At 41.0% G+C, this 13,430-nt stretch overlaps 1 protein-coding gene across 1 annotated transcript in view; it reads right to left on the bottom strand.

The window, feature by feature from the left end:
* nectin1b (nectin cell adhesion molecule 1b) overlaps positions 1–8,468 on the bottom strand; it is a 106,982-nt gene extending 98,514 nt beyond the window's left edge. Inside the window, 1 exon segment of the mRNA XM_042487388.1 lies at positions 7,611–8,468. Within this exon segment, the coding sequence (XP_042343322.1) occupies positions 7,611–7,662 (52 nt within the window). The 5' untranslated portion in view covers positions 7,663–8,468.
* Between the last annotated feature and the right edge of the window lie 4,962 nt (positions 8,469–13,430).

Here is a 13,430-nt window from a genome sequence, read left to right as displayed (position 1 = left end):
TAGCAGCTGCTCCGTGACAGGAGCGTGGGAAAATGGATTTTTCATTCGAAAATGCTTAACCCCACACCATTCATTTATTTGTGGTGGCCCTCCATAATTGAAACATCTGCTGCCACATAATGCTTTTTATATTTTCCAAGCAAGATGTTTTTGAAGAGTGCATGTGTCCCTTCCTTTAACTTCCTTTAACTGAAATGTAATTACCTTTTTCAGTACTTAACTACTTTTTATACTTTTACTTTTCTTTTGTTTGTGTAATTGCATATTCACCCTGAAATCGATGTAACCTTGCAGAAATGCTTGCTGATGTTATTTCCTCATGGTAAACAAGCAACAAATGAAGCCATAAAGAATACATTTTCAAATATAGACATGCAATTCATCTGGAAAGGCTCTACAGCATTTCAATCCCATCTATGTCCTATACAGATAAAAGAACTGACAATAAAGTTGACCTTGACTACTAACAAATATATATGCTTTTTGGTTACTGATTTCTCCACACTCTCGGAGTGCAGAGCATACTCTGGGCAAAGATGGAGCAGAAGAATGCCAGGTGCAGTGAAAGTGAAACTGTTTATTGTGATGGGTTTAAAAGTTTGCAGCAGCTGCTCCTTCCATCCATTAATCAAATGGAATATAATATAATAAGTATATTTTCTTTAGAATGTCATGACCAGAAATCAGAATTCTTTGTGTTTTTGTTACCTTAGAATGAGCCTTTTATATCTACATAGGAAGCTGGTCCTCATGCACGTAGATCACCACATTGCACCTCCATGTTTCATTGTGTCTGTTTGTTTTGGAGAGGAGGAGACCCCTGATAATTCACCTCCAGGTAAAAAACCTCCTGAACACTGAACACTGAAGGAAATCTATTTAATATAATTTTTAGCTGATGGCAATCTACAATTGAGATCTTTCACACTTAACCTTAAAATATTTGATTTTAACAGTGGAACTGTAAATCCGTGGCAAAGAACAACATCAGATCGACACCGTTGTCAGGGAGAAACTTCAATTAAATACCTAATTTAAGGCCTTTATTGGCTCAATACATCAGCCAGCTGATACATCAGTCTGACCCAGGACAGTAAGAGGCAGAGCTGCAGGCCAGCTCCTGTCAACAGACTGCACAAGTCAGCACAAAATTCAACTGAGTCAAACAGCAGAAAACATGGCAACAGCAACAACTAGTCTATCAAGTTTAAAAATGAATCCCAGTCCACCTCAACTGATTCAAAGAAGAGCTGCGAGTGAAAAAACACAAGTGTGAATGAAGACGAGCACACAGCCAATGGAAGATAATCAAGCCAATCAGAAAATACAACGCATTTTACTGTGACTAGGGTTAATGTTTTTTTTATAGCACTGGTGGTCTCTGGTTCTTCATCATTCCCCAACTCAGCAGGCTGTTCACTTACTGGTTACCAGGACTTCTCTGCTCCTTAATGAAGGTACAGCAGCCCAGCTGCCTGTTGTAAATTGACTTATTGAGTCAGTTACACGGGGGGGGGGGCTGATCAGATCTGCTTTATTTTAAAGGCACAAGGCCTTAATGGGAAGACCAGGAATTATCCACTCTCTAAATCCCAGATCAGCCTGTGACTAAATGCCCTAGTTGTAACCCCGGACACAATGAGCAGAGCATGGCATTCCCTTATGATTTGTTGTTTTTTAATCGGTGAAGCAGAAAATACAAGACGACTGCATAAAAAAATTAAATGATGCAGTAAAAAGGCAGTGCTCCCATTGCACAGCGGCTTGGAAAAACACAGCAATGGATGCAGTTCCTGTGAAGAAATAAATTTGCCTTTAACTGGAAGGACTGATTACAGGTAGTAACTTTAGTAACTGAGCTCGAAGGGAGAAACCAAAAAGAAACTCTGCGAGCTATTGGTGAGCCAAGTCGCAGGCACATAAAAAGTGCAGACTGTCAGAATCCATCCAACATGGGAGGTTATTTACTTTTTCTTCAGAGAAGATTTACATCAACTCAGGAACCATAATAAGCCTATCCTCCAATGCTGGAACAGCAATCTGACAAACTGCAAAGAAAATATGGAACAAGTGTAGTCAGTCTATGCCATTCTCATTCTCAAGAGTAGAACAGGAATTTAACCATTTAATCCCTTGACAAGGATCGGCTAAATACAAAGAAAACGACTCGACAGATTAATGCCAAATCAGAAAAGCTCAGGGCGAGATTTGATCCCTTTTATTGATTTCCTTTTTCCTTACTTTGCTGATTCTGCGATTTGAGTTGAAACAGAGACAAATTTCAAGGATTTAAAGCAGAAAATTGCAGCTGCAGCTTCCTGATAAACGTGTTTTCCATCCCGATCCAACACGGTGACTGTCTGGTGTGAAGAAAGCACAGGAGCTGCAGAGGATGCCTAACAGACACTGTACACCAAAATAACAACCCAAAGAAAAACACAGCATATGATACCGAACTGCAGGTTCTGATAAAACAAGCTGTCTGGTAACCTTAGACAGCCGGTGTCTGGGACAAACATTACTTGTGATATTTGACTATCCCTTTATATTCCCCAAAATAGCTTCATCCAGTGATCCAAACATTTCATCATCACAGAGACATGCAGCTGTAAGAGCCTCATTCTGGGCCTTGACTCACGTATTTATTCCTTATCATGACTAAAATCCTGCAAGTAAACTACAGACTCCGAACAATCAGTGAGGTGGACTTGATTTAAAGCCCCTTTCACACATGGACTGCAAACCTCACATTATTTAGACATCACTCAAATAAGTGGTATGTGAGAACCCAAATGTTTGAATGTGTTGGATCAGACTCTGAAATGACTTTATCTTGCCAGCTCCCTCTTATGATGCCTGTGCATGTGTCATTGAGCCCATGTGTGAACACTGGAGAAGCTAATTGCCCGTGTTGGCATGTTGATTATGTTTCTATGCGTGCGTCTCATGAAAGAAAACTGAAAAAAACAAACACCCAAGGGCAAAGAAGAGAGATCACTTCCCAAAGACAGAAATGTCGAACTGGAGACATGACGAGGTTCAGGAATTTCTGTCATTAAGAGTTGAAGCCAAAATCAACAGGCAAGTTTAAGGAGCAGCAAGAGGCTTTTTTGTTTATAATCAAATAGTTTTAGTGTTATCATGTCATGTCAATTATGGTCATGTTCTGCCTCCAGCACGCTCTACCCAGGCGCTAGCCCTCACACAAACCCAACAGAGTATTTCCAGCAGGTGAGAACACTTCTGACACTGACGATTTCCCGTTGTGTGCTACATGTGTGAAAGGTAAACTCTGGACGACCTGATTTTCTGCACATGATTCAGAGGGAAAATGAGAAAATGACCACTCATTCATTCCACAGCTGGTGACCACTTTAATAATGGAATAATCAATTCAGTAATTTTTTAAACAAAAAATCCAAACATTCACTAGCGTCAAGCTACTTCAGTGTGAGAATTTGATGCTTTTTTCCCTCTGGTACAATTATTTACAAACAAATTTATTAGTAACTAATTCCCACATCAACATTGTTCATTTCTGCAAACAACAGATATGTAATATTTCTACATGAAGTAGAAGATATGTTGAAACTTAACTAAATTTCTTTACGTCTCCATTGGGCTGGTAAATATGTATTTCTGTTTGGGCACAAAAAACACTTAATATATGAAATTTCAAAAATATCATATTTTGGCACAATTGCTGCTGGAAATGCCGCCAATATCTCGCAAAAACAACCCGTTCTGTTGTTTGTTGGACTCAAACACAGCTTTGCATCCTCTCCACCCCATAAACATGTAGTCAAAACTACATCACTTTAGAAACTGATATGATATAAATGAAAACTACAAATGTGGCATGCAGACGTCAATAACAGCATTTTTTTCTGCTAATGACTGGGCTCATAATAAAGTGAAAAGGTTTTTATTTTGGGGCTGCTGGTCAGATAAGGTATACCATTCGAAGACATCACCTTGAAAATGATGCAGGGCATGTTTTTTTCTGACATTTTATTGACAAAATGATTAACTGAGACAATAATGGGCAGGTTAATCAATTATGAAAATAACTGTTAGTTGCAGCCCTAATACATTCAGACGTTAATACTATTTGTGCAGTCTTCTCCACGCAGAGAACACTCCATTTTGCCATAACCTTTCCATTATTTACGTTCAGTGCTTATTGTCATGTTTTATTAACCTATTTAGTGATACGCAGCCTTTATGCAGAGACCAAGGGGGCTGGTAATGTGTATCGTGAACTTATAAAAAAAAAATGAGCGTGTGCTTCTTAGATTAACTGTTGTGGTGTATGGAACAAAACTTAGCTAATTCAAATATTATACCAAAGAAAAGAGAACTCACTGAAATTAATGTAGCGGACCAAAAAGAGAAACTATGCTTTAGAGAGACATTTCACGCAGTGTTTGGAGAAGGATTTGCTAAAGAGCTGACAGCAGAACTACAATGAGCTAAATGCTTGAAAGAGATGAAGTTTAAGTGGCCAAGTACCTCCATTAGTTTCTATGGCAAAAGTGAGGCTTAATCTCCTGTCAGCTCCCCTCAAGCTAGTCTCCCAGGACTCAGAGCTCTCTCTCCCATCCATCACCTCAGCAGGGACCAAAGGGAGACTCCCCAAAGGAATGAGGATCAGAGCAATTTGCATTCACATTCAAACCATCAAGACTCAACAATCCCATAGTGGCTCTCTCCATTTCACTATATCACAACTGTCATCCAAATGAAATGTAAAATGCCAGCGACTGGCAATTACCGTTTTTCTTCAAAAGAGGGAAAGTCAAAGTGCTAATTACAATGTTCCAGCAGTATTTGTTCCATGACCCATCTGAGGAAACATTCTCCTGCCTGTTTCCATGCTCGACATCAAACATCTACTTCAACGCACTTTATGAACATGCCTGCAATGGTCCCCGGACCCCCCAACTGTTCAATCAATCAATCCAACTGAAGTACGTGACATTTTACACACAAAGATAGACTTCAACATTCTTCCTCTGGAAAATAAATACACACTCCAGCAGCACAGCATGTGACCACTTGTCATGAGTCAAAATGAGCTGCTGCGAGTCAGGCGTAAGTGACAAGCTTGTGCACAGAAATCAGGCAGTTAGCTGTGCAATTAACCCTTAAAGTCAGACAATAGAGCTGTCTGTCAAAAGGAAAACAAGATTCAGCCGCGGTTCACATCATCAAACAGCATATAAACACAGTTTAAGGGCTGTGACACCAAAAAAATGCAACTGTGGGAAACTTTAACATCAAGTGAGACTCCTATGCCATTATATGATTGACAGGAGTGAACAACAGGGGTCTCCTGCAGATTGATCCGCCCGCATGCTGCCAAATCATTACAAAGATTAGAATTCACAACTGCACAATTTTCCTTCCTGAATAATGCTACATTCAAAGTTGATGCTCGTCCACCATTCTGCATTCATTTCCCAGATGTTTAATCCAGCTAAGATGAGGAATGAGAGCCAGAAAATCTCTTTATCCCACCACTGAGAGTGACATCTATATGGGCTCGAACAGCACCAGGACCCGAGGATGGAGCCGAGCCATTAACAACCACCTGGTTGCAAACTCAATCCACACTCAATTAAATATCAGACTGAGTGCTAACATAAGAAAGCAGGAACAGAGCTGCTGTTTTTATTCACAGATCCATTATTCTCAATGTTCCTTTTCTTTGATAATCTATTTGGCGGGCAGCTCGGAATATTTTCTGTTTATGAATTTGGCACTCTTGTGTTTTCTACAAATGGTTATTACCATGACAAGCACAAATGGCTTTCCCTGATGGATAACTGCAACAGGGTTTGCTGCTACATGCATTTGTTAGAGGCCATTCCCCACTTGTTTGTGCTTCAGTAATGAGGGAAAAGCCTGGAACATGTTCTATATCAATTAAGTCTTCAAAAGACAGTGGGCATTTATGGCGACGCCCTTTAACCTCGGGGTGAAAGACCAGATTCTTGTTTTTGCATGTCAAAAGAAATGGCTCCAAACAACTGCTGGAATTAGACATTTTCCAAGCTCTTCCCTTCACGGTGATGTCTGAGGGCATGAATTGTGCAGTCACTTTGGTTTTAAATTAACTGCTGCAATAAAAAAAGAGAGGAAAGTTATTCATACGATGTCTAATTAGGCTTAGAAAACACCTCCCGCTTTACTCAAATAAGACATTTCCAGGACGCTTTAAGAGCAATTTTTGAGACATTTTTCCACTCCCCTTGATTGAACAGCTTCAAAAGATTTCCCCCCGTGAATCCCAAGGGAACCAGTTAATCCTGATCTTCTCCACAAGCAAAGGGATCATCTCAATGTAAATCAGACAGGGGCTTTTGATCAAAGTATTCAATCAGTCTTAAACACATGACGCCACAAAGAGCCCTCGCCGCGAACAAGGTCAACATCCCGGTTGTTCTCGAGATCAAACTAAGTGGGTGAAAAAAACAACCCAGACGTGACATAAAATATTCGCCTGGAAAAGGACCACCAAGGTTAGAGTGCACAAGCTGTAGTGTGTCCGAGGAAACGAGGATATCATTCAAAACATCATCTGACATTCCTTAACCAGACTTGACCCTCGTCCATTCCTTCCTTAAAATAGGGCGCCAGACAGAATCTACTTTTCTGAGATGTAAACAAACCAGTAAACTTTCAGCTTAAAACCCATTCTGGATAATGGATCTCACACACACACACACACACACACACACACAGGCGTAGCCTTTATACATGATGGTTTGCTGCTGGCTTGTTTTGTTCCCCAATTAGAAGCTTGTCAATATAACCAGAGTGATGATGCTGCTTCCGATAAGAGTCAAACACACTTATTAAGCATGTATTTAAATAATTAGGCCCACTTGAGGAAGCTTTAATGCCAGGATGATCAATGTCAAATTATCACCCCATTTATAAACCACCAGTGTTTCCCTCAACAGCTCATCCTCCACCCAAAACACACCCCATCTCTCTCAGTCTATCGTCTATTATGTATTCAGGACAGTGTCTCAAACCAGAGCCGAATGTCATCCTTAGTCACTCTTCCTCAGAAATGACTGAAGATGAAAAGCAGAAAAGGCCTCTGGATTTACTACGCACCTTAAAATGAAGGCTTTGGACATCATGAGTGCTTAAATTCTCATCAGTTTTACAATATCTACACACAGGAGCTGAGCAGAACAGGCCACAGGTTTCAATTATCATGCAGGAGCACTCTGAGGCTCCGAGTTGCCATTACAATGAGATATTGGAAAACTTAGCAGACTGCTGGCCCTGCACGGTTCGCACATATCGCCATCTGCCTGCTGCTCGGGTAACTTCATTACTTTGCAACCAAATAAGTATTCTGCAGCCGTTTGCAGAGAGGGGGCTTGAATCTAAGACTGAAAACACTTTACAGTTTTCTCTCACTCATTTGCACATCTTGTTGCAAAACACAAAGCATCAAATCCATCCACCCATTCATGCATTAATCAAGTCTTGCAAAACATCACGCAGCACACACAAACACACACTGAGAAGCAGTAAAATGGGGGTGTGATGTTAAATAAGGCACATGTGTCCCCTATGATTGGTCTTACCTCGGACGTGCAGCGCTAGCAGGAGTATCCATATCCCCACGCACATCGCCATGGCACCTCAACTATCCGGATCTCGTCTGATAACCTGAGAGTGGATGATCAGGAGGCTCACTCACGACGACAAAGACCAAGCATGCAACTTCTGCAAATCCCACTTCGGCCAGAACTAGTCTTCCTCCCTCACTGAGCGGTGGGAGACTTTGGCAAAACTAGAGGTTGCGCTTCTCCGTGCCAAAGCATCAATTTCACGTCCGCGGGCGATTCTTTGGACGGCGGAGAGTTTGACCGGATCCCCCCCCCAAAAAAATGAGATCCAAGCGACTGCAGATGTGCCGTTTCAGCTGATCTGAGGCGAGGAGAGAAGGAGCGTTCTCAGAGCTTCTAGTTGAACCATTCAGCCTTTTGTTGCTCCATCCACCGCAGCGGCCGAAAAACTCTCTCCCTCCTTCTTCCAGGATTGTGGAGCAGAGGTAAAGTGGGCGGGAGGTCCTCGATCGATGATGCGTTGGGAAGTTTCCAACACTTGGAGAGTTCCGCGGGGGAAATGTCGCCGAAATATTGACACAGCACCTAACAGATATGTTGCTGGCACCGTCCCGGTTTTTAGTTCCGTATAAGTTCCCGGTTCTCCCTGTCTGCAGCCACGAGCGGCCGGAGACCAACACGGCACGCAGGTGAAGTTGTTTTAACTCTAGAAAATGGTGAAATGCGTCCCCCGTTCCTCTTTTTTGTGGATGAAATTCAGTGAAGCTGTATCCCGCTGTGCGCACCGCCCCGCTGATCTGCCACCACAGTGTGCTGCTGACTATCGCTGACGCTTTGGGAGAGATCGGGATCGAGTGACGTTTGGCAAAGGGAGGAGCCTGGATTGTCCTGCAAAAAGCAAAGGCATCGCCTCGAAACAAAAAAACTACAGCAGCCTGGAAGCCCCAAAGAAGTGACTCTCAAACTTTTCTAGCACGTCAAGGGTCTTTGAAATGACTCGTTTGGAGCAGATGGCGATAAGACAGCGCGCAAAGGAAAAACAATTTTTGGAGGATTGAGATAGATCCGTCAGAGAGGCAGGGTGTGGGTGTGGGACGAGGACAATAACGGCATGTTCAGTCATGCTGAAGTGAGATATTGCATTGTGAAATACCAGTCATATGTTGAGACTAATACACCTCACAGGGCCCCACGGAGCCACCGAAACCTTTGAGAGTGAGGGGAACTGAGACTCAAAACCAAAACTGACATCGCGGTAACTTAAAGAAATGGTTATACTCAAAACCAGTATTTTGAAGAAGCTGCCTAAGCCTCATTTGAACAGTTACTGACCGAAGAAGCAGTCAGCAAAATGAAGGACAAATAATTTATATATTTGAATTGTTTTCGCCCCTCCCCCAACAAAAATGCTCAAAATAGAATAGAATAAAATAAAGTAATGACGGAATTAAATTAATCTCATCTCTCTAATGACCCGAGGAGCAGCATTGCACATTTTGACACTGGTACCCCCCCAAAACAAACACAAATAGGCAGATCATATTATATAGCCTGTATATACATGTATAATTTTTCTTTGCACCTCCCTGAGTGACAAAGTGCAACCACAACCATGAGTCCAGGAACCCAAAAATAAAACAACTGCATTAAAGGATTGTTCTTTATTTATTAAAGGAAGGGGGTGGCTGGGGGGGGGTTGCTTCATTTTTGTTCTTTTTTTTGTGTTTGTTTGTTTTTTAATCTTGACGCTACAGTTACTTTTCCTTGAGTCACTCTGATTCCCCTTTTCCACCAAAAAAGAGCAAGTTTCATTCCAGTATGCACACCTAATGTTGAAACATTTGGAGCATTCTGACCCAAAGTAAATTGGTTCTGAAGCCAAAAAGCTGGAACCAGTAAAATTACAGGTTTTCCTTGTTCTGAAGTGTGAACTGTGACAGCATTAGCAGGTGTCATATTCCACAAATTGGAAAGAGAGCACATTAGTTTTGCACATAATAGTCCTCTACATCTTCTTATCAGAAATAGTTGGTCCATGCTTGTTTTGTATTGACAAAAACAAATATTTATAACTATAACAGCTCAATATTTATCACTCAGATCCTCCGTCTTGCTATACTGTTTACTTCTGTTGTGCACTGTGCAAAGCGTTGATGTGCATCCCTCATCCAAGAATCCTGAACGGAACTGGTTCAAGAACCAGAGCTAATGTGGTGGAGAAGCGGTATGAGTGACTGTGCAGGAAAATGCATGACCCTTCCTTGACCATAAACAACCATATTTTAGTATATTTACACCAAACATATGTATGGGAGCCAATGCAACAAACAAACAGCACAGGAGTGAGAGTTATCTCCCAAAAAAAACAGCTCATTTCTTAGATAAAATGCAAATTCTCCTTACAAATTGCATCGTCATTACACAAGTTGTGTGTGCAATTCAGTAGAAAATTATTGCATGACAAAGGGTATATAAAATAAATACTAAATACAGCCATTTAAAATTGCATTTCCTTACCCTAAGTCAATTTTTTTTAAAAAAAAAAACATAGGTTCCTCCCAAGTGCTTAAAAAATTACTTGACATGCCTCCCCCATTTTTCACCACACCTTCCTCCTCATCAATTAAAAATAGTCTCTTAACAATTGCTTCAATTTGGGTAAATAAGCGAAAAAGTAGTGTTTTTCATATGCAAGCGCTACCAGGGATCCCCTCAATGACCCCTGCTTCACCCCAGACCTCAAGCGAACCACAAGTTTAATGACAAACATGTCAGGGTGGAGCAGTGAAAGCTAAAATATGATCCAAACAGTCATCCTCAAATATTCTCACAATGAGGTAGTGTTTTTTTAATTAAAAATAGGGGCTGCAACACTGGATAATGATCTTAGAGGTAAAAAAAAAATGACTCAACTGAGAGATGTTCCTTACTGCATGTGAGGGGGGATCTATATTACCTCATGATGCAGCTGTGAGAGCTTGCTAGCCGTACCCTGCCCCCTTTTCCTTCCTTCCTTCCTCGTCACTCCTAGGTCAGTTCATCCTTCTCTCTGGAGGCAACCAAACAGGATCGGGCCTGTGAGGCACAGCCTGTAAATGAATGAGAGGATGAATGTGATAACACTTCCCTCTTGTGGACAGTAGTTCTTCAGATAATTACAATGGACCTAATACTTCATATTGCAGAGTCTGTTGTGTTTTTTGGAGTTTGCACGTGGTCAAAATCCCATCTTTGGTCATGAGTCACTATCAGCGCTGCAGAATTATCTGCTGAACAGCAAGAGAAATTACCTGGCATGACAAAACAGCACCGGGCCAATTGGTTGTTAGGGGTCAGTGTAGTGTTTGGGGTATGGCAACATAAATCATGCAGTGCAAAGCGGAAAACCACGTGGGACACATACCATCCTTTCTAAGTGAAGGATGTGCAGTTAATAAACATGTCTACAGTCCTGTTAAATGCAATAAAACCAGACTAGTGCATTGGTACTGGGAACATACAGATAAACTCTGTAAGACCTGACATTTTGTTTTTGTCAAATAGAAGCTGCAATGAAAAACGAAGCAGCTGCTGCTTGAAATTCTGCATGCTTATCCCAAAGTAGTGAGCTAAATGGAATCACGTCAACTGATGTACTATGTAGTTCTCAGCTGAAATGTATTACTGTATATTGACAAGGCACACATGGCAAGGGAAAATTCATGGGTACCATGCAAGATAGCAGGAGTATTTCCAGCCTTATGAATAAAGTATACACTATGAATTAACAATGTCAATTTTACACTACGTTTTACCATTCACAAGATAATCACTTTACTCCATAAACCTTGAAAGGTCAGTGCAGCAGCAGCCTGGGGGTATTGAGAGATGGGTAGCAGTCTCAAACCGATAGACTTGGAAAATTTGGAGGGGATGGAAGCATAAAATGTTCTCCTTCAAGGACAATCATCTTAAATGTGCCCTTGAGCAAGGCACTTAACATAGCTGCTTCAGTGACAGGAGCTCACAGTGGTTTCAAACACAGAGTGTGTGAAGTGGAGTCCAAATACCCAGGCAAAAAGCTTCTACGCTCTGCCAAACTTCCTGTGGCATATAGTGGCTAAAAAAACTCCAGGTTTGACCCTTGCCTTTGAGGCATTAACTCAGAGGCCCCCTTCATTGAGCGGCCGAGGTTATGATTGATTTACAGGCGAGCTGATGAAATCTGATACAGTCTTTCTGAACTGCAGCTTGTGCCAGAGCTCACGGCTGGGCCTGAGCCACTGTAGAGATATAGGATCTGTTCTACATAAAAAAATATTTGAGGATGCAGGAGAAAAAGTAGTGATGGCTAAATCTTGGGTTAAGCCCAATATAGGTAACAGACTAAGGTTTTTTTTGATTAATACATCCTTGTCAAATGAATCGTGATGACGCATTTCACTGCAAAGGGAGAGTAACTGAAATTTTGCTGATGACAAGATTACTAATTGATTTATTTAAAGGTCTAGTGTAGAGGATTTAGTGGCATCTAGTGGTGAGGTTGCAGATCTGAAACGTCTCCTGTCAGTCAAGCGTGGGGAAGAAATATGGGAGCACACGCGAAAAAAAAGGCAAATGGCCCTATCCTAAAGGGGAACTGTGCCAATTTTCAAAATTCATAAAGACCCCCTATGGTCTAAGACAGTCCAAAAATATGAGTAAATATTAGTAAACATTAAAAAATCCCTAACAAACCAAAAAGCCAGAGAGCTAAAACTTAGATTTGTGATGTCATATATTACAAGGCTTGGAGCTGCTCCATAGACAATGAATTGGGAAAGATGTTATGGATGACACTGAGAGCACCCAGGGGTATATGGTTTCATCTGTTTAAGCACTGAGTACATAAGAACAGAATAACGCTCATATGTGTATAAAAAAGGAAACAAACATTTTGTGGATCCATACAATCAGGCTCCCATTTATTGTCTATGACACAGCTCCAGACTTCATACCCTACGATATATCAACTTTGAAACATACTTTTATTGGTTTCTGGCTTTCAGAGAGAGTAGCTCATATTCACAAATATTCAAATATTCACAAATATTAATTGAACTTTCCAAGGCAGATGGAAATAACATAATGGAATTGTTAGTTTAGCTGGTGTTCCCCTTTAACTCAGTGTTTGATTTGTTGATTCTAGGTTACTGTAGAAAAACACAATAGACTTGATTGGAGAGGATCTGCTCTATATGTAGATAAAAACGGCTCTTTCTAGGGTCGCGGAAACACAATGATTCTTATTTTCAGGTGATTATAAACAAATGAAAACATTGTTATGAATATCATGTTCGGCTGGTAGATGCCCCTAGATTCTACACACTAGAACTTTAAAAGACAGTGGCATTGTTACAAAAAGCATGAAGCATGAATCTGAAGCTCCTTTTAGACTGCTTGTTCAAGGAGGGAATATTACGCCATTATGTTGTCTTGCCGTTCTCTATTTAACATGCAATCATCATTATGTCTTCACAGTTCAATCAATAATAGTTACATTATGTCATATATCAATAACTGTGACATGGGTTGTGAGTCTACTCTGTTTCAGTCCCACACTCTGTCATCACCTCTGTCACTGATGCAAACAGTGATTTATAGAACACGGCATCTGTCTTATTGGTGACCTAATCTAAGCTATCATCAACTTGCAATTATGAGCACACAAAAAAAATAATGGCAGAAGTTTGGCAAAGTGCTGATGATGATCCAGGTTTTTAGCAGTCGCAGTCCAGAGTAGCATGAAATCTGCATTGGGCCTAAACCAAGTCTGCCTCCCTGGAGAGCAGACAACTCTTTTGATCCAAAACTGTT

Source organism: Plectropomus leopardus, chromosome 5 (assembly GCF_008729295.1).
Source record: "Plectropomus leopardus isolate mb chromosome 5, YSFRI_Pleo_2.0, whole genome shotgun sequence".
NCBI classification, from domain to species: Eukaryota; Metazoa; Chordata; class Actinopteri; order Perciformes; family Serranidae; genus Plectropomus; species Plectropomus leopardus.
This window is presented reverse-complemented; position numbering and strand designations above follow the sequence as displayed.